Source organism: Eptatretus burgeri, chromosome 18 (genome assembly GCF_056783735.1).
Source record: "Eptatretus burgeri isolate ZD-2024b chromosome 18, Ebu_testis_v1, whole genome shotgun sequence".
Taxonomy (NCBI): domain Eukaryota; kingdom Metazoa; phylum Chordata; class Myxini; order Myxiniformes; family Myxinidae; genus Eptatretus; species Eptatretus burgeri.
The window spans coordinates 3,819,501-3,839,968 of record NC_140978.1 but is presented as its reverse complement, the minus strand read 5'-3'; the positions used below and the strand labels follow the sequence as shown (position 1 = coordinate 3,839,968).

Sequence of the window (20,468 nt, the reverse complement as noted above, 5' to 3'; positions counted from 1 at the left end):
TTCCCAAACCATAATCTTTTCCAACCTCATTAACACCCTCCCACCCAACCCCATGACAATCCCTCCTCTTTCCAAATTTCCAGTTTTTCCTCCTGAAAGTTTCCTTCTGCATTCATCTTGTCCACCCCTGACCTGCAACTTCTCTCCCTCATTCCTCCCGACACACATTGTTTGTCCAAGTCTGACTCTATCTTGGCTTTTAACTCCACTGTTGGTGTTTCCCCCTTTCTCTCTACTGTTTGTTTTGTCCTTATCCATTCAGTGTACGAGTACTAGTACTTCCACAAGCATCGACTGTGTATATGCCTGGCGTTGGCTTAATGGTTAGGGTGATGGGCTTGGGATTCTTGGATCCTGAGTCCAAATCCCACTCGGCTGTTGAATGAATACCAGGTGGGGTTGACTCTGCCTGTCATCCTTCCGAGGTCGGAAAAATGAGTGCCAGCTTGCTGGTATCCTGTTTCAGAGTGGCAACCTGAACAGGAGTGCGTCCAATAGCCAAGGAGACTGCATAGGCAGCACCAACGCTCTGTACAGAGTATGGTCCCAGTGGATGGATGGATTATGTATAAAAGAAGAAAGAAAATGTAGTTGATGCCTCCATGACTGTGTTTAGAGACTACACCATGAAATGGTAAGGTTTTCCTTTGAGGAAGATTAGTCATCTATTTAAACACATAAAATAGAAATGGTCTCACATTCCTGCTTTGCTAAAAAATTCCCCTCAAAGAAGAAAACAAAGGAGAGAGGGTACCATTAATAGTGGCATGATGAGAATATATGTTATCCAGGTTTGAATTTTGGACAGAGAGCTAGATAAACTGATTGCCAGTCTGCCTAATGCAAATCATTTATCTTGAGAAAGATTGCTTTGACCGCTTCTTTGAAATTTAAGTTTATTATGGGATGAAATTTGTCTTTCTTCCAGGTTGTGTATGTGACAGCTACGTTTCCTTACCTGGTCCTCATTGTGCTGCTCGTACGTGGAGTAACGCTCGAGGGAGCCGGAGATGGAATATCCTACTATATCGGGAGAAAATCAAATCTTACAAAGCTTCGTGATGCTGAGGTGAGACGAAACCCATCAGTTCTACAGTAAGAATCTTCGGTGATGTGTTAAAAGATTTTTTTAGGAAGGGGAAAGTTAGGAGGAGGGGTTAAAATGACACCAGTTGGTATAAATAACAGAGATGGTCTCTAATCAGATCCAAACACTCATTCACAACTGGGTCAATTCATTTACCACCAGAAAATACCACCCGTCGCTTCGCTGACGAATACTGCAGCCGTGGGGGGAGAGAAAGGCAGGGGTGGGGGAGAGAGGGTTGGATGAGAGTGAGGAGGTTGGAGGGGTGGGGAGCAAGGAGGGGTGGGAGGAAGGGAAGTCAGCGAGAGGTGAGAGGGAGGGAAGGCAGACATGTGGTGGAGCATTAATGACGATTCATACCATCTCATAAAAATGCTTCTGCATAGAATAACAGTGAAGATGAAAACAAAATACATTTTTAGCCAGTCACACTATAAATACCACCCAGAGACAAACACCGCCCGGACATGTCGGGAGATAAACGCAGTCTGGAAAAAAAAAAAAACACCCAGAGACAAACTCTGCCTGGACACATCTGGAGACAAACTCCCGTCCAGACATAAACAATGCCTGGACATGTTCGGAGACGAACACCAGTCAAACACATCCAGAGAGACAGACACATGGGGAGGGTGCTGCTCTGTATTAGGTATCTCTTTCCAACCTCATTAACTTCTCTCCCTCATATAATCTTCCCCCGTACCAATCAACAGCAACAGGAGCAAGAGTAAATCAGAACATGAGGATGACAAGGAGAACATGATATAGATTTAAATCGACAGAATCATCTGCATATACTACATATAGGGCCTATACATATAGGCATACAAGGGTGAAACTTCAATACTCAGTAGTGACCTCTAAATATTCTTTGATCAGCTTATTTTTACTGAATTATTTTCTCATTAGATGGAATGTTTTAGGGAGGTGCTGCATTTAAAAAGTGTGTGTGTGTGTGTGTGTGTGTGTGTGTGTGTGTGTGTGTGTGTGTGTGTGTGTGTGTGTGTGTGTGTGTGTGTGTGTGTGTGTGTGTCATGCATTGTATGATACTTGCGAAATCTAAACAAACAATAATTGCCATGGAAACGGCAATTTGGTAATTTGGAAAATTTGACGTTTTACATGATGGAATGTTGTGCATAACAAATTTGGTTGATACATTTTCTCATTGCTGCCTCAGAGGTGTTTTACATGCTTTGGATGGCATTGACCTTGACTAATTTTGACCAGGTTTTATCGACATATACTTACAAATAAGGTGTGTAAGTTTCATTGTTATATAATGAAAAAAATGCTGAGGTTTGGCATTAATAAAATCACAAAAATATCCCATTTGATTATAATCGGGTGAACTTGTTGTCCTGGGACTTTGTCTCTGCCACCAACCAAGATGAGCAAAACCTGAAAAAATCAATTAGAGAAATTAATGAAGCAATTCTATTTTGCACTCTCTTCGCTTGGGACTGAGGTGGTTTACCAATGGGGGGCCCTTTTGATAATGGCTGGTGACCCTCATGTGTTACTGCAGAAGGCCCTCAGACAGGAGGTCTTATGGGTCAAAGGGTTCTAATTGGGTCTATATAGGGTCATAGGGGTCTTATAGGGGTTTATGGGTATGAAAGGGTCTTGAGGTTATAAAGGGGTATTAAGGGCCTTATAGGGTCTTATGATTATAAACCATCTAAAGGGTCTTGGGGAAGGGGGGGTCTTAAATATCTAAAGGTTCTGAAATGGTCTTGGAGTTATAAAGGTTCTAAATGGTCTTGGGGACCTTAAAGGATCTTGAGGGTTTTAGGGGTCCAAATGGACTTAGGGTTATAAAGAGTCTTAAACAGTCTTGGGGCTTATAAGTGTCTTCGGGGTTCTTACATGGTCTTGAGTGTCATGGGGTTTTTGGTGTCTTATGGGTCTTAAATGGTCTTGGGGTCATAAGTGTCTTTGAGGTTTAAAGGGCATTTCAGGTTTTAGGGGTGTTAAAGGGTATTGGTCATAAGGGTCTTAAAAGATCTTGGGGGGGGGGCGGTGGGGATTTTAATGGTCTTGGGGGCCTAAAGGGGTCTCGAGGCTCTAAATGGCCTTATGGTTTCAAGGGGTCTTCATTGTGTTAAGGGATCTAAAGCTATAGAGGGGTCTGGAACTTGCATGCACACATGGGCACACGCACAGCTCCTTTTATAGTGCCCTATTGATTATGTTGTCCCCCACAGAGTAGACGTAAACTCTGATTGAAAAAAAGAAATAGAAAATCCTGGGATGGGCATCGCCCTTGAAAGCAATATGTTGGTGCTTCATCTTCGTCCATTATGCAATCTTCAAGGGCCATTCCCAAGAAGATGTAATGGAGAGCAACATATCCTGGGTGGAATTGGAAGTGTGTAATCATTTCACCAAAACCCTTGACCCCCAACTCAAACCCTAAAAATGATGGTGTGGAGTGTCATCATACTGCCTCTGAATGTTTTTCTTAGCATCAATTTTGCCAGCTGTTGTAGTGCCCTGACATTTTTGATTCTTTTTTATCAGCTGAGCCAACCAATTTCTGCAGGTGAGCCAGAAACTCCCTTTTCCTCCCACTTGCCAGAGTTGGAATTTGTTTAGGATACCGGCGTGAACACGACATAAACACAGGTTAACTTGCCTACTCTTCGCGAAGGACAAGCTGGGACCTACATCAACCAAGTAATGCGAGCAGAGGGCACACCAGCTTAAATATACATATATGAGGGATGACGCTTTGACAACAAACTGCCTTCAAAGCAAGAATCTGACAGTTTATAATCCGGCCAATAATCTAACACAGATTAGTGTTCAAAGGCAAGTGTGCAATCATTCCACTATCCTGGAAGGACTTTTTAAGCTAAAATCAAGGTTTCTAGGCCAATTTGCCATTTCTTCCCTTGCCGCCTCCTCCCCCATCCCACAACAAGAATCATCAATGCAGTGCTGACATCATTTTACAAGATTGGCCAAATTGATCATATTTGTCATTAAATACATGATAGGTTCTCATCAACAAAGTAGGTTTTTTTTTTGTTTGTTTGTTTTTATAACCTCCACCACCTCAGGTGGACGGACGGTGGTGATGTGTTAACGCCAGTTTGTCTGTTTGTCTCTGTCTGTCTTTCTGTGAGCAGAATATCTCAAAATGCTATGAACGGATTCAGACGAAACTTGGTGGACATGTTGGGTGTGTGTGACGAGAACAAGCAGATTCGTTTTTAGTTCAGGTCCGGATGCAGATCGGGCCTAACAGTGGGATACAAAACGTAAACTGTACAGCCTGGTGGAGGTATGCACTCTACCAAGTATGGTTCTAGTTAGTCCATCCCCTGCATAGTGGGAGATGGGGTTTTGCAGTCACGTGTGTGTGTGTGTGTGTGTGTGTGTGTGTCAACTTTTTTTTTTTTTTTTTACCATTTTTAGCTTTTGTCATCAAATTTTCAACAAAGGCTTATGATGAGAATATGGAGAAGACAAATTAAGAATTTGGGCAAAAGGTCAAAGCTGCCGTTTAGCATATGGAAGAGGTCCAAATACAAAGCAGACAGGCTTTGCATTTTCAGATGCTTTCTAGTTGATTTTGTTTTGTAGTACACCTGTTCCCAATGGGAGTGGCAGGAAAAGTCCTGTTATTCTCCTCTTTGGGTTATATGGATTACAGAAGATATATGTTCGGGTCCGTTAGTCTGTGGGAAGCGTGAAAAGCACAATTCCTCAAGGTCGGGTTTCTTCCCTTTCAGTTTGGTGTAAATCAGCAGTAGCGACTGTTTAAAAAGGTAATCATACGTGTTTGTGGTTTTTAATATATTTTACCTCTGGTAGAGGTGCCCCATGAAACGCCACAATAAGCTATTTATAACGATAAACAATGGCGTTTGTCCGAGGAGGAAAAACCCCTTGGGGAAGGGTGATGTTATTTGCATTAATATTGTTTGTAATAACATTAATATTATGTGATTATCATTACTGTTGTTATTACTTTTGTTATTAGAAGCGGCCTTGGGTTGGGGGGTGGGGGGGAAGCCATGATAAGCTATCTTGTAACCTTAACACAGATTTTGCCAAAGGCAGAAAACCCCCCTGGGGAGGGGGGCAAATGAAGTCGCTTCAACCTCTATTGTGTGGCCCCTTCGTCCTCCTGTCAAGCTTGGTTGAGACGGGATAAGTAACGACCAAATATACTGCGGACAGACAGTCAGACACCAAATTGCATATTTTAGTGTGATAAACATTTCAGAATTTAACCATGTGTATCCTTTCAGATGAAAACAGTTGATTAAATTGTTTGAGAGCATTTGTTATTTCTATTTTCCCTTTGTAGTTTTTACTTCCTTGTAACAATTAATCGTGTATTCAACAAACATGCTCTGGAAGGTTTTGTTTTGGTGTTGTTTTTTTTTTTCGTGCAACCTGAACAGGTCTGGAAGGATGCCACGACACAGATCTTCTATTCTCTAGCAACGGCTGGTGGTGGCCTGATTGCTTTGTCTTCTTACAACAAATTCAGCAACAATTGCTACCTTGATGCACTCATAGTGACCATCACAAACTGTGGCACCAGCGTGTTTGCCGGGTTCGCCATATTTTCGGTCATCGGTCACTTGGCCCATGTTGCTGGCACCACGGTGCCTGAGGTGGCTGCTTCAGGTAGGATTGATGTCGTGGTTAGATTTTTGAGACATCCTGAGGTTGTTGCTGAAAAAAATTATTTTAGAGTATTAATATGATCGATTTTTACAATAAGTCCATTGTGCTGTTTTAAATTCTCTATTTCACCATTTGTAGGTTTTGGTTTGGCTTTCATTGCGTACCCTCGGACTCTCACCCAGCTACCCATATCACCATTTTGGTCTATTCTCTTCTTCTTGATGCTCTTCACACTTGGACTCGACAGCCAGTTTACCATGATTGGTGAGTTTTCCACCATGTGTAACAGGATGCAATGTTAGGGATAAAGTTAAAACTCATGTCCCAGAAAGTATTGAGGCAAAACTCACAAAATTATGATGGATCCAGCAATTTGGTGTTATAGCTTGTGATGCTGGGAACACTGGGTTCAAATTCCATATAACATGTTGATTTATTCATTGTTTTCTTATACTTGTGTAAGGTACAGTGGTCTTGTGTACTTGTCCTGCCTGTTGTGTGCGCTACGACCTCCAGCTGGAGTCGCAAAATTTAATTACAGGAATTATTCAAAATGTGTTTAAGCATTTTTTGATCCACCTTTTGTAGTTATGACTTTTTTTTTTCTCTGTGGGGATTGAATCTTTAAAGTCGTAGACTGTGAACTTTTGTGGATTGACCTACCTACCTCAAATCATTTGAATTGTTCGCAGGGTTAACATTAGCAGGGCAATAAACTCAAGGTTTTGCCAAAATCGTGGACTTTGGGTTAAAAGTATGAAACTTGGCAGATTAATACTGTTACATGGAAAAGGGTGGGCGGCTGCCATCCATAGATAGATTGTGTTCAGACTTTAGCTTGGTCCGTTTGCCGGAGTAGCTTCGATTTACGCCTGTATCAGGGATCTGTCAAAGGTAAGTTGTATGGTGAAACATGCACCAACCGAGGAGTTGGTGTTTGCAAACCTTGGAGCAGAATTGGGTGAGGTTGTATGGTAAACCTACTGTACAGGTGAGGCCAGGTGGAGGATTAGCTGATTGAAAACAATGGGTTATATGGTAATGTTTTCTAGTACTCTTCCGGCAATAAGAAGAGGAATAGAATTTATGATTGGAGTGATAAACATCGGTCAATGTTTGTAAGAGTGTTGTACGCAACAAGTTTCTGCATTTAGGAAACAATAGGAATCATTTTGGGGGCAAAGGGAATATTTCCAGAATTATAGCCATAGGCCGAATTCAAATAGGGCAACAAGGTTGAAATAGTGGGAATTTGACCTTTTTTTGGCGAGAGGAGGCTGGGAGAGCTAACAATGAATGAACTGTAACTGACAAATTGACAGGTAGGGGCATGCTGGGAAAAATGATTACAGGAAGGGAAAAGTTAAAATTGCTCTCCACCAATGCCAGGAGTTTAAATAACAAGCTGGAGGAGCTTAAATCAAAAGTAGATCGTGAGGAGCACAATATCATTGCAACAAGCAAGACATGGTTTGTAATGAGGGCAGAAATTGGAGCAGGAGAATAAAGATGAAAGGGGTGATTCAAATTCTGATTCTGATGTACCATCCTCTGTTACAGAGCGTCAGTGCTGCCAAAACAGTTTCTTGGCAAGGGTTATACTGGGTGGTTTTGCCATTGCCTTCCCAGCAGTAGTCGGGGCAGGAATTTGGTATTTATTCAGAATGCCGACAATAGCTCGCCCGCTCTTCGCGAAGGATACCGTGGGATCTTTAACGGCCACAAACTAACGCCGGCATATGGACGCCCGTTTAACATCCATCCGAGGGACGGCACACACATTGATGAATCACCTTGCCTGTGAAAGCCCGATATGACAGTTTATAATGACAGTATATAAACCAAACTAATCGGTTTAGAGGATGCATTTGCAGGTGGATAGATGATTGATCAGAAGAGGTAGTGTTGACACTGTGTACAGAAATTTAGTGACGTCTCACCGAGAATATCATGTACATTTTTGGTCATTACATCTGAGGGTTCACAATAGCTAGCTAGCATTGAGGGGGTTTAGTGAAAAGCAAGTGAATTGATTCCAGGGTGTCCTGTCAATGACAGGACTTTATTCATTAGAAAAGCGGTGGTTATGAGGGGATCTGATGAAGATGTTTAAGATAATGAAGGGTATAGACAAAATAAGTGAAAAAGAGCTCTTCAGTAGAATAGACAGTGAAAGCCTTTTTTTTTGTATACCTTGTCGAGGCTCGTGTGAGAGCTAACACACAACGCACATCATGGGGGACATGAGACAAGAGGGGAGGGAGCGGGAGGACAAAACAGTGGGGAACAGAGACATTAGGAGATCTGTGGAAGGGAGAGGGGTGGGACAGGGAACATGGGGAATGGAACATGGACATTACAGGGACTTTCAGGAAGGAAAGCAGGGAATTTGAATGAGGTGGGCTTGGGTGGATTATCGGGGGTAGAATAGATCGAGGATTTGGATGGGGGATGATAAGAGGTGGTGGTAAACAGCTGTTTCAAAGGCCTGGAGGGAAGAATGGGAATGAATAGAGTGAGGAAGTTTATTTCAAAGGCGGGAAAAAAGAGGAATGAAAGAGTGAAGGTGAGCAGTGATTCGTGATTTTGGTAGTTTTACCAGAAGGGGGTTGTTGGCGGACCTTGAGCACCCTGCGGAAATGTGGTGGGGACAAATCACACACAGAGAGAGAGAGAGAGAGAGAGAGAGAGAGAGAGAGAGAGAGAGAGAGAGAGAGAGAGAGAGAGAGAGAGAGAGAGAGAGAGAGAGAGAGATGCGAGGTGCGAGGTGCGAGGTGCGAGGTGCGAGGTGCGAGGTGCGAGGTGCGAGGTTGGAGAGGAGACTGGAGAAGACAGAAAGGCCACCGGCCAACCTGCGGTGATTGAGTGAGAGGCCCAAAGACTCAGCCTTATTGCGGGAGATGCCAATGATCCGAAATGCCTTGGTTTCTACAGCGTGAAGCCGAGAAAGGTGGGAGGCAGGAGCACCAGCCCAGAGGTGAGAGCAGTACTCCATCAGGCTGCAAACAAAAGCTTTGCAAGTGGTCAGGTCAGGCTCAGGTGGGCCGAGGAAGGACTTTGCAGGATGGAGGATTCCCAGTCGGCGACTGGCTTTTGAGGCGAGGTTTGAAATGTGGCTTTCCCAGGAAAGGTCAGGCAGATAGTGAGACCCAGAAGCTTGAAAGAAAGGACTTCCTCCAGAGGATTGTTGAGAAAGTGGATGGGGGGGGGGGTTTCTAAATGATCCTTTCGAAGAGACATAGTGAGAGTGTGAGATTTGTCCGGATTGAAAGACATGTCCCACGTGTTGGACCAGTTTGTGATTTTATCCAGATCTGCAGTGAGCGAACAAGCTGCTGCTTGCCGGTCTGAGGGATGACCGATGGTACGGCAGAGGGTGGAGTCATCAGCAAAGAGAAATAGAGGTTTTTCCAGAGAGTCGGGGAAATCATTGATGAAAACCAGAAAAAGAACAGGGCCCAGAACGCTACCTTGAGGAACTCCAGCCTGGACAGGAAGAGGGGGTGAAAGAACTCCATTGAGGGCCACACGGTGCCTGCGACAGGAGAGGAAGTCTGCGAGCCATGAGTGGAGATGGCCTTTGGATACCATGGGAAGAGAGTTTGGTGAGCAGGGCAGGGTGCCAGACTGTGTCAAAAGCACGTGATATGTCCAGGGATACGGCTCGGATTTCCTGTCTGTCATTGAGGACTTCCATCCATTGTTGGGAGAGCAGAAGCAGCATATCCATGGTAGAGTGACCTGGTCTGAAACCAAATTAATGATCAGAAATCAAGCCATTGGAGAAGAAGAAGGACTTGATGTCTGAAGTGATGATGGATTCCATAACCTTGCTGATGATTGGGAGAAGGCTGATTGGTCTGTAGTTGCAGGGATCTGTTTTTGCACATTTTTTATGCAGGGCAGTGATGTTTACTGATTTCCAAGCAGATGGCAGATGACCTTGGGAAAATGAGAGGGTGAATAGAACAGAGAGAGGGTGAGCAAGAGCAGAAGAGCAGGCTTTGAGGACACGTGGGCTGATGCCGTCTGGACCGGTTGCAGAATCTGAGTCGAGGTTTGAGTCGAGTCGAGTCGAGGCCATAGCCTGAGGGTTAAGAAGAGGAGTGTTACGTAGTCTTTCACTCAGAGAGTAGTTCACATATGGAATGGTCTCCCTGGATAGGTGGTTGCAGCAGAAAAAGTGGATTGTGTACTGATTGTGATGTCCTGTGGGAGGATTTCGTGAAAATGTTGATGTGCTGTCGGTGTTGATGTAATTGTACTCTGCGGCACTCCTCTTTCACCCCCTATAACACCCCCTCCCCCTAAAATAAATAAATAAGTAAAGCCAAAAAAGTTAATGTGTTTGTTTGATTGATTTTGCATGTACATTTGTTTTTTTTAACCTTGTGATAACCTTGTGCTTACCCTCATGCTCTCCCCATTCACCAGCATTCACTCCCCCTCTCCTTGTGAAACTACTTAAATAAACTGATGGATTGAATTAATGTGGTGTTGATAGAGCACAGGCAAGATTGGCCAAATGACTGCCTTCTGTAGGAAATTCCCTTGTGTATAATATATTTTAGAATACACCTGAATGTGTTCTGTTATACAGAAAAGCGATATGATGAAAACTGACCTTTGACCTACCCTTGTGTTCCAGTTCAGAGCAGCAACTGCTTGTGCAGTATATGACATAAGGGAGAAAATGAATCCCGACTAACACTCTGCCCCACGACTCTCCCCACAGAGACCCTCACCACTGCTTTGAAGGATGAATTCCCAGAGTTTTTTAAAGGCCGTCACATCATTTTGACCATTTGTATCTGCTGCTTCCTCTTCTTACTTGGGCTTCCCTGCACGACAAGGGTGCTCCTTGATTTTCCTACCTTGCATGAAGAAACACTTTATATACTGACAACCTTTGATTTGTATTGTTCTACTTGGTTTAATGTGATATTTACATTTTAAACTTTATGATATGCATATGTGTAGGTTTTATACAAAACGTTGTTTGAGCAATTGTTTGCTCAGTCATAATTAACGGGTAATGTAGATTATCAGGATAAAATCCTGACCAGTGAGAAATTATTTTCTCTTTAAAAAAAATATCAATCTATTTCAGGAAAAAAAGCACTCGATGAAGGATCCGTTCACCCTTTTTTATTTATTTATTTGTTTTTAATCGAAGGCTGCCACACACAGTTTTCACACATATGGACATACAGACGAATACACGAGACACAACGCAGGACTGTGAGATGAGACAAACACAGTCAATGAGCTTGGGGGAAGTACTGCCACCTCCTGGGGCACTCTGGGTTCCAGAGATATCAAAACAATGGCACCGGCTTTCTCATCACACTCAGCGAGGCATTTCATGTGGAGGAGTTTCGTCCTCCCCATGGTTGCCAACCTTTGTTGATTTATTGGTGCCCTCTTTGTGCACCTTCTCTTGGCGCACCTATTTTTCCTGCTTGATGTTCCCATGTGAGCACTTGGCTCATCCTGGAATCTCATGTTCAAATGCTGTGATTTCTCACTTAGTATTCTTGGCTCTGATGTAGCATATTTAGGAGTTCCTCCATGAGTTTAAAATTGTTGTGGAAAATAATTGAAAATTAATTTGGACAATTACTAGTTATGGCAACGATTCGGGTGAAGGATTGCTCATTTGCATGTATGCAGCATTTCTCCACTGGTTAAATTATAACTAAAAGCAATTATCACCCCCACTTTAAACATATGTGTGTGCAGTGCAAGCATACACACACACACACACGCACAATACTGATGGAAGTCATCACAGAAATTATACACCTCCACTGAACACAATTAGGCCATGAGGCAGAACAGAAGGTGATGCAAAAGGATGTAACGGAACGATCGACCACCTACTACTAAACAAGGCCATACTCAAAAATTCCAATACGAGAAGAACCAAATTATCCACAGCATGGATAGACCACACAAAAGCTTTTGATAGTGTCCCACATTCCTGGATGATAAAATGCGTGCAATTGTACAAGATCAATCCCCAAATAATCAAACTGATTGAGAAAGCAATGGAGCTCTGGAACATCACCTTGATATTACAGCACTCAGAAGGAAAGATATAAATAGTAGGGATGAAGCTGCATCGCAGGATCTTTCAGTGAGACAGCCTTTCACCCCTCATATTTTGCTTGACCTTGGACCCACTGAGCAACCTCCTTCATGAGCAAGGACATGGATACATATTGACGTCAATTATGAGAATGTCCAAAGAGACAAGAAACGTGACACCCACTGTACATAGATGTTTTAATACTCTTTGCACCAAACGATAAAAAAATTTGCAGAACAACTCAAATTAGTGAAACGGTACTCTGACGATATTCAAATGGAATTTGGCCGAGATAAGTGTGCCAAGTGTACATTCATACAAGGTAGACCAACAAAAATGGACAACATAAAATTTATACAAACAAAACAATACAGGAGCTGGAGAACAAAGCATCATATAAATACATTGGAGTAGAAGAGGGCCACCAAATATGTCACAAATAAATGTGCAAAACAATTACCAAAGAATACCTGCGTAGAAAGAGGTTGATCCTGAAAACGTTCCTTCTCCAAGGGACAAAATCAAAGCCATAAATCAACTTGTAATACCGTTATTGTAGAGTAGCTATGAAATAATAAATTGGCCATGAGCGGAAATAAATAAACCAGTTATCAAAACAAGGAAACTCCTAACCAACCACAAAATGTTCTACAAAAATCAGTGCATCCCGAGAATGTACCTGCCGAGACGAGGAGGTCGCGGCGTAATGAAACTCAAGCAAGTACACAGTGATAGCAGTAGGAATGGCTGAGGACATGAAAAGGGCAACAGACTACCAAATCCAATTTGTAAGCAAACATGAGAACAACAAACCAGAGAAGGTATCCCTAACCAACCTAGCAAAAAATTTCCAGACAGGTGTGAATGGAAGATGTCACACATGAAACCGAAATAACTAATACAGCCCCAACAATTGCAAAAATGACAAAAGAAAAATATAAAACAAAATATCAGTAGATATACATTGACAACTGGGAAAACGATAAAAGAGCAGGAAAGTATAAAAAGGAGTTGGCCAGATTGGGCAAAGATAAAAAAAAATGCTCTTTGGAATGGTTAAGGAGAAGTCAGCTCAACTGGGATGGAGAACAAATTGTTACAAATGCCAAATGCCAAGGATACTGCACCAAATGGTTTCAGAAAATGGCAGGACTGAGTCAATCGGACAGATGTAGATTCTGCAACGTTGAAACAGAAAGTACGAGTCACCTCCTATTAGGATGTAAAATGCTCCTGTCAGAACAGCTGTACACCCAAAGGCACAACAAGGTATGTCGAGTAATCCACTGGCACATCTGCAAAAGTCTCAATATTCCATTTCCAGAAAACTTATGGAAACATGACCCAAAAGCGATAATTGAAAACAAGGAAGTAACGCTTACATAGGACCTGATGATCCTATCGATCGTGAACATAGAAAACCAAGCATTGCAACTGGATGTAGTACTTGGGTACAAAAAAGAAAATAAGGCATTGCTCATCGAGGTGTCAGTACTCAGCAATTTTAGCCTGAACAAAGCCGAAATAAAGAAAATAACCAAATACCAAGACCTCAAAAATGAAGTGAAAAGAGCCTGGAAGCTGAAGAGCACTGAAATTGTACCGGTGATTATAGGAGCAATAGGAATGATGAAGAAGAACCTTACAGAGATGTTAAAAACCATCCATGGTAATATTACTGCAAACAAACTTCAGTTGGAATCTTCTTCTTGCTTATGGCAGGTTGACAGGTAGCTCTCATTTTGTTGAGGCATGACTATGCTGCTGATGCTGTGCCCCAATTCCAGTACACTGGTATTCATTTCACCAGCCTTGGAAGGATGACAGACTGAATCAACCCCACCAGGTGTTAATTCAGCAGCCAATGGGGCTCAAACTCAGGACCCTAAGATCCGAAGCCAGCCACTCTAACCACTAAACCAACACCAGGCTGAGTTAGAAGCTCTCCTGGGCTCGATGATGATCCTCAAAAGAGCCCTCAGAACAAAACTTTGAGAACAAAACATCACACCATGGTCCATGATTCGTGACCACCCTTAACAAAATGGTGGTGGATACATTGAGACCTGGGAGGACTCTGTTCCATCTTCTGAAACGCACATATGGAGATAACAACCAACGACACACACATGGAGAGATACACATGTATTAGCCTCCCAAATTGTTTCAGACATTCATTGACAATTATCAGGAACATTATTAGGTGAACTACCAGTCGTGCTCGACTGAAGTAAACACACACACACGTACACACATCCACCCCCACCCCCCTCCACAATTGAGAGGTGGATACTTCGAGACCTGGTAGGTATCCGTAACAGTAACTTGCACGCACACGCACACACACACACACACACACACACACACACACACACACACACACACACACACACACGGATATTTTGAGATCTGGGAAGATTCTGTTCCACCTACCTGTATATGGAGATAACAATCAACGACACACACACGAAGGCAGAGGTTTAGAATTTGTCCTGGCATAAAATGATATCCTCTTTTGAAAAGGATCCAGAAATAAATGATAGCAGACAAGACAGCAAACGTAACCCTCATTTTTTTTTAAGGATGACTTGCTCATCGATTCAATATGCTGTCTGCAAAGCAGAAGGATGATACATTGGCGTCAGAACAGATGGCTTAAGGGGTTTTCATGCTTCCTGTTCTCCTACCCTTCCAAATGGTTTAATATAGAGCCTAATTGCTCAATATTAAACAAATAACACCATCTCCATTATAAAGAGAAATGTATTGGCACATCCATCCATCCATCCATCCATCCATGGGGACCATACTCTCTGCAGAGTCTCGGTGTTGCCAAAGCAGTCTCCTGGGTTACTGGGCACAATTCTGGATGGGTCGCCACTCCAACACATGATACTCGAATGGCTCAATCATTGCAGCAAGCTGGTACTCATTTTGCCGACCTCAGAAAGATGACTGGCTGAGGCAACCCCACCTGGTATTGATTCAACGGCTAAAGCGGGATTTGAACTCGACCCTTGGAACGGAAGCCCCCACCCTAACCATTAAGCCAACACCAGACATACTCGGGATCCCTGATCCCTTACGCAAAGGATCCCAGATCCTTACAGCGCTAAACAAATATCCTAGGATCCCAGGCACACAACAAGAGAAACTGAATAACAGAATAGCAACCAAGAATAATCACTAACTATAATGCTATTAGCCAGCAGGGTAAGCTAAGAACATGGGGAAGGAGTAAAATCTATTTGGGAAGGGGGATTATCAAGAACAATAATAAGAGAGAAGTATAGAAAATTGGAGTTGTCGACTTGTACGTACTGCTAGAGGTTGAGGAGGTGGGTACTTCGAGACCTGATAAGTATCTGTCCAGTCTGAGCGGTGTCTTATAAGTTGTTAAGATTGAGTGCTGGTGAATACAGTCATCAGTTGAATAAGAAGCAAGAAATGGCATATCACCAGTGGGCCAATTCGGTGTCGTGTCCACGAAGTAATATGATTCACTCTGACACAGGCGTCAGAAATGGCCATTGCCCATGGGAATAAGCTGCTCCCCAAAAGGGGTACGAAGATAGAAGTCCTGCGGTTAAAAGGAGTGAAAACCCACTGGAGATTGCAAACCGCAATGCAGCATATGGTATGAAGCTCCATTCATCAAGAGAGGAAATGCATCACTGAAGATAGTGCTGAAAATGTGGTTTAACTCCAGTGAACTTCAACAAAACTCCAGTGAACTTCAACAAAACTCCAGTGAACTTCAACAAAACTCCAGTGTATTTCTGTTTAACTCCAATGAAATTCAAGTCAGTGAATCATTTCCATGATGGTGTAAAATGGTGAGCTGCCAGACAAGAAGTGAGACAAGTATGTAAAGTGGCGAGCCACCAGACAAGAATGAAGATGAGGGTGTAAAATGGCGAGCCGCCAGATAAGAATTAAGATGAGGGTGTAAAATGGCGAGCCACCAGATAAGAATGAAGATGAGGGTGTAAAGTGGTGAACCACCAGACAAGAATTAAGACGAGTGTGTAAAATGGCGAGTCTCCAGACAAGAATGAAGATGAGGGTGTAAAATGGCGAGCCGCCAGATAAGAATTAAGATGAGGGTGTAAAATGGCGACCCTCCAGACAAGAATTAAGACGAGTGTGTAAAATGGCGAGCCACCAGATAAGAATTAAGATGAGGGTGTAAAATGGCGAGCCACCAGATAAGAATTAAGATGAGGGTGTAAAGTGGCGAGCCACCAGACAAGAATAAAGATGAGGGTGTAAAGTGGTGAACCACCAGACAAGAATTAAGACGAGTGTGTAAAATGGCGAGTCTCCAGACAAGAATGAAGATGAGGGTGTAAAATGGCGAGCCGCCAGATAAGAATTAAGATGAGGGTGTAAAATGGCGACCCTCCAGACAAGAATTAAGACGAGTGTGTAAAATGGCGAGTCTCCAGAAAAGAATGAAGATGAGGGTGTAAAATGGCGAGCCACCAGACAATAATTAAGATGAGGGTGTAAAATGGCGAGCCACCAGATAAGAATTAAGATGAGGGTGTAAAATGGCGAGCCACCAGACAATAGTTAAGATGAGGGTGTAAAGTGGCGAGCCACCAGATAAGAATTAAGACGAGTGTGTAAAGTGGCGAGCCACCAGACAATAATTAAGATGAGGGTGTAAAATGACGAGCCACCAGACGAGAATTAAGACGAGTGTGTAAAATGGCGAGCCTCCAGACAAGAATGAAGATGAGGGTGTAAAATGGCGAGCCACCAGACAATAATTAAGATGAGGGTGTAAAATGACGAGCCTCCAGACAAGAATTAAGACGAGTGTGTAAAGTGGCGAACCTCCAGACAAGAATGAAGATGAGGGTGTAAAATGGCGAGCCACCAGATAAGAATTAAGATGAGGGTGTAAAATGGCGAGCCACCAGACAATAGTTAAGATGAGGGTGTAAAGTGGCGAGCCACCAGATAAGAATTAAGACGAGTGTGTAAAGTGGCGAGCCACCAGACAATAATTAAGATGAGGGTGTAAAATGACGAGCCACCAGACGAGAATTAAGACGAGTGTGTAAAATGGCGAGCCTCCAGACAAGAATGAAGATGAGGGTGTAAAATGGCGAGCCACCAGACAATAATTAAGATGAGGGTGTAAAATGACGAGCCTCCAGACAAGAATTAAGACGAGTGTGTAAAGTGGCGAGCCTCCAGACAAGAATGAAGATGAGGGTGTAAAATGGCGAGCCGCCAGATAAGAATTAAGATGAGGGTGTAAAATGGCGAGCCACCAGATAAGAATTAAGATGAGGGTGTAAAATGGCGAGCCACCAGATAAGAATTAAGATGAGGGTGTAAAATGACGAGCCACCAGACGAGAATTAAGAAGAGTGTGTAAAATGGCGAGCCACCAGATAAGAAGGAAGATGAGGGTGTAAAATGGCGAGCCACCAGACAATAATTAAGATGAGGGTGTAAAATGGCGAGCCTCCAGACAAGAATGAAGATGAGGGTGTAAAATGGCGAGCCACCAGACAATAATTAAGATGAGGGTGTAAAATGACGAGCCTCCAGACAATAATTAAGACGAGTGTGTAAAATGGCGAGCCACCAGACAATAATTAAGATGAGGGTGTAAAATGACGAGCCTCCAGACAATAATTAAGACGAGTGTGTAAAATGACGAGCCTCCAGACAATAATTAAGACGAGTGTGTAAAATGGCGAGCCACCAGACAATAATTAAGATGAGGGTGTAAAATGACGAGCCTCCAGACAAGAATTAAGACGAGTGTGTAAAGTGGCGAGCCTCCAGACAAGAATGAAGATGAGGGTGTAAAATGGCGAGCCGCCAGATAAGAATTAAGATGAGGGTGTAAAATGGCGAGCCTCCAGACAATAATGAAGATGAGGGTGTAAAGTGGTGAGCCACCAGACAAGAATTAAGATGAGGGTGTAAAATGGCGAGCCACCAGACAAGAATGAAGATGAGGGTGTAAAATGGCGAGCCACCAGATAAGAATTAAGATGAGGGTGTAAAATGGCGAGCCTCCAGACAATAATGAAGATGAGGGTGTAAAGTGGTGAGCCACCAGACAAGAATTAAGATGAGGGTGTAAAATGGCGAGCCTCCAGACAATAATGAAGATGAGGGTGTAAAGTGGTGAGCCACCAGACCAGAATTAAGACGAGTGTGTAAAATGGCGAGCCACCAGACAAGAATGAAGATGAGGGTGTAAAATGGCGAGCCACCAGATAAGAATTAAGATGAGGGTGTAAAATGGCGAGCCACCAGATAAGAATTAAGATGAGGGTGTAAAATGGCGAGCCTCCAGAAAAGAATGAAGATGAGGGTGTTAAGTGGCGAGCCACCAGACAATAATTAAGATGAGGGTGTAAAATGGCGAGCCGCCAGACAAGAATGAAGATGAGGGTGTAAAATGGCGAGCCACCAGATAAGAATTAAGATGAGGGTGTAAAATGGCGAGCCACCAGATAAGAATTAAGATGACGGTGTAAAATGGCGAGCCGCCAGACAAGAATGAAGATGAGGGTGTAAAATGGCGAGCCACCAGATAAGAATTAAGATGAGGGTGTAAAATGACGAGCCGCCAGACAATAGTTAAGATGAGGGTGTAAAATGGCGAGCCGCCAGACAATAGTTAAGATGAGGGTGTAAAATGACGAGCAACCAGACAATAATTAAGATGAAGGTGTAAAATGGCGAGCCGCCAGACAATAATTAAGATGAAGGTGTAAAATGACGAGCCACCAGACAATAATTAAGATGAGGGTGTAAAATGACGAGCCACCAGACAATAATTAAGATGAAGGTGTAAAATGGCGAGCCGCCAGACAAGAATTGAGATGAGGGTGCAAAGTGGCGAGCCACCAGACAATAGTTAAGATGAGGGTGTAAAATGACGAGCAACCAGACAATAATTATGATGAAGGTGTAAAATGGCGAGCCGCCAGACAAGAATTGAGATGAGGGTGCAAAGTGGCGAGCCACCAGAAGGAAAAGCCCTTTCTTCCTCCCCTCGACATGTGAGGGCGAGGTCCTTGAGAACCATATTCATGTCGAGCAAAATGATTGGTTAGAAACAAGATAAAAACCACGCCTGCACTATTGCCATTGTTGGACAAGTAAATGGAACAAAGTTCACGATGTAAGAGTACTAACAAGTTGGCACCAATGAAAAGTACACGACAGAAGCACAGACTGTTAGGAGTGAGAGCAAGGATGAGCAATTTGAGGGATGGGTGATGATGAAAGCCAAGGCTGTTGGAAGATCCACTGTGAGGATGACCCGTAGGCAGGCTGGAGAGTCTTCAGGACATCTACAGCAAACAAAGTGCAGCAATGAGTCGAGCTGGAGCAAGAAAGAACGGCAGGACTCAGGCACTCAGCCGGTTCAAAGCCATTGTTTTACTGCCCACGCAGGGCTGTTAGGTTGGCCTAGAAGTACACACACTCACCTCGAAGCTATCTTAATGTGGATTCACATCCCAAACCAGCTATAAATTGTCAACCCGGGGTTTCACAGGTAGGGTGATTCATAAATGGGTGTGCCATCCCTCGGATGGACGTTAAACGGGAGTTCCGTCTGCCGATATTAGTTGGTGGACATTAAGAATCCCACGGTGTCCTTCGCGAAGAGGAGGCGAGCTTTCTCCGGCACCCTGAACGAATTCCAAATTTCTCCCCTCACCTGCAGAGGGCATTGAGTCAGTGACTCAGCCGTGCTCTCAGCCAATGATGCTACCCCGCAGCCTTGTGCTGCATACAAAAGAAGAAGTAGATGATGCAGACTGTTCTTCTTGGAATATTTACTCCAAATCTATCTCTGCCTTGAATGTAGTGCCGTGACGCTACTCTGATAACTTGTATCTCTGTTTCTTCTTCAACATTTATCTCACCCAACCAGTGTGTCTACTTAAATCCTCTCGTGCTTGTCCCAAGCCTTCATCTCAACTAGCTCACCAATTGGCAGGCTGACTTAAGCAATAACCACTTCAAACCAGCTATAGGGCACTTCATGCAATTGTATGGTAAAATGTCTCAGCATATCCTCAGACCAGCATACAGTATACAGTTTGATTGCAAAAGGCAGGAATAAATTAATAATAAACGATCCTACAATATAAAAATACCAATTGGTTGTCATTTAATATTTCCTCTGCGTGGCCCAATAATGTTATATTCACATCCTTAAAATAACTATGACCTTTTATTTTAGTGACGTCAATTTTAGCTCATGGAGGATCTTATACATAGATACCACATACACAACAAATACATCAGTAGACATCAGTGTACTTTGTTCATGGATTACAAGGACATTCGTTGACAATAACCATTCATGATATGTATAGGATGTGAACCGAGGTTTCCGACATCACCAGTCATGGGTTCATCTTCATCTACTTTCTTATGTAGAAAATGGCTGTGGGTGGCATTTCCTTTGGGCACAGCTGAGCCATGAGTTCAGATGTTAACACTAACGGGCCATTCCAACTACTTAAACGAACTATCTACCTGAATGTCACCATTTTAATTGCAATATTATTTATAAGTGAGATGATTGCATAGAAATCTTATGTGAGAGAGAGACACAGAGAGACACAGAGACAGATATATATATATATA

At 43.1% G+C, this 20,468-nt stretch overlaps 1 protein-coding gene across 1 annotated transcript in view; it reads left to right on the top strand.

The window, feature by feature from the left end:
• SLC6A14 (solute carrier family 6 member 14) overlaps nt 1-20,468 on the top strand; it is a 110,598-nt gene that overhangs the window by 69,476 nt on the left and 20,654 nt on the right. Inside the window, exons 7-10 of the mRNA XM_085864028.1 lie at nt 929-1,069; nt 5,506-5,734; nt 5,873-5,998; nt 10,470-10,588. Coding sequence (XP_085720154.1) covers nt 929-1,069; nt 5,506-5,734; nt 5,873-5,998; nt 10,470-10,588 — 615 coding nt within the window. The remainder of the gene's footprint in view (nt 1-928; nt 1,070-5,505; nt 5,735-5,872; nt 5,999-10,469; nt 10,589-20,468) is intronic.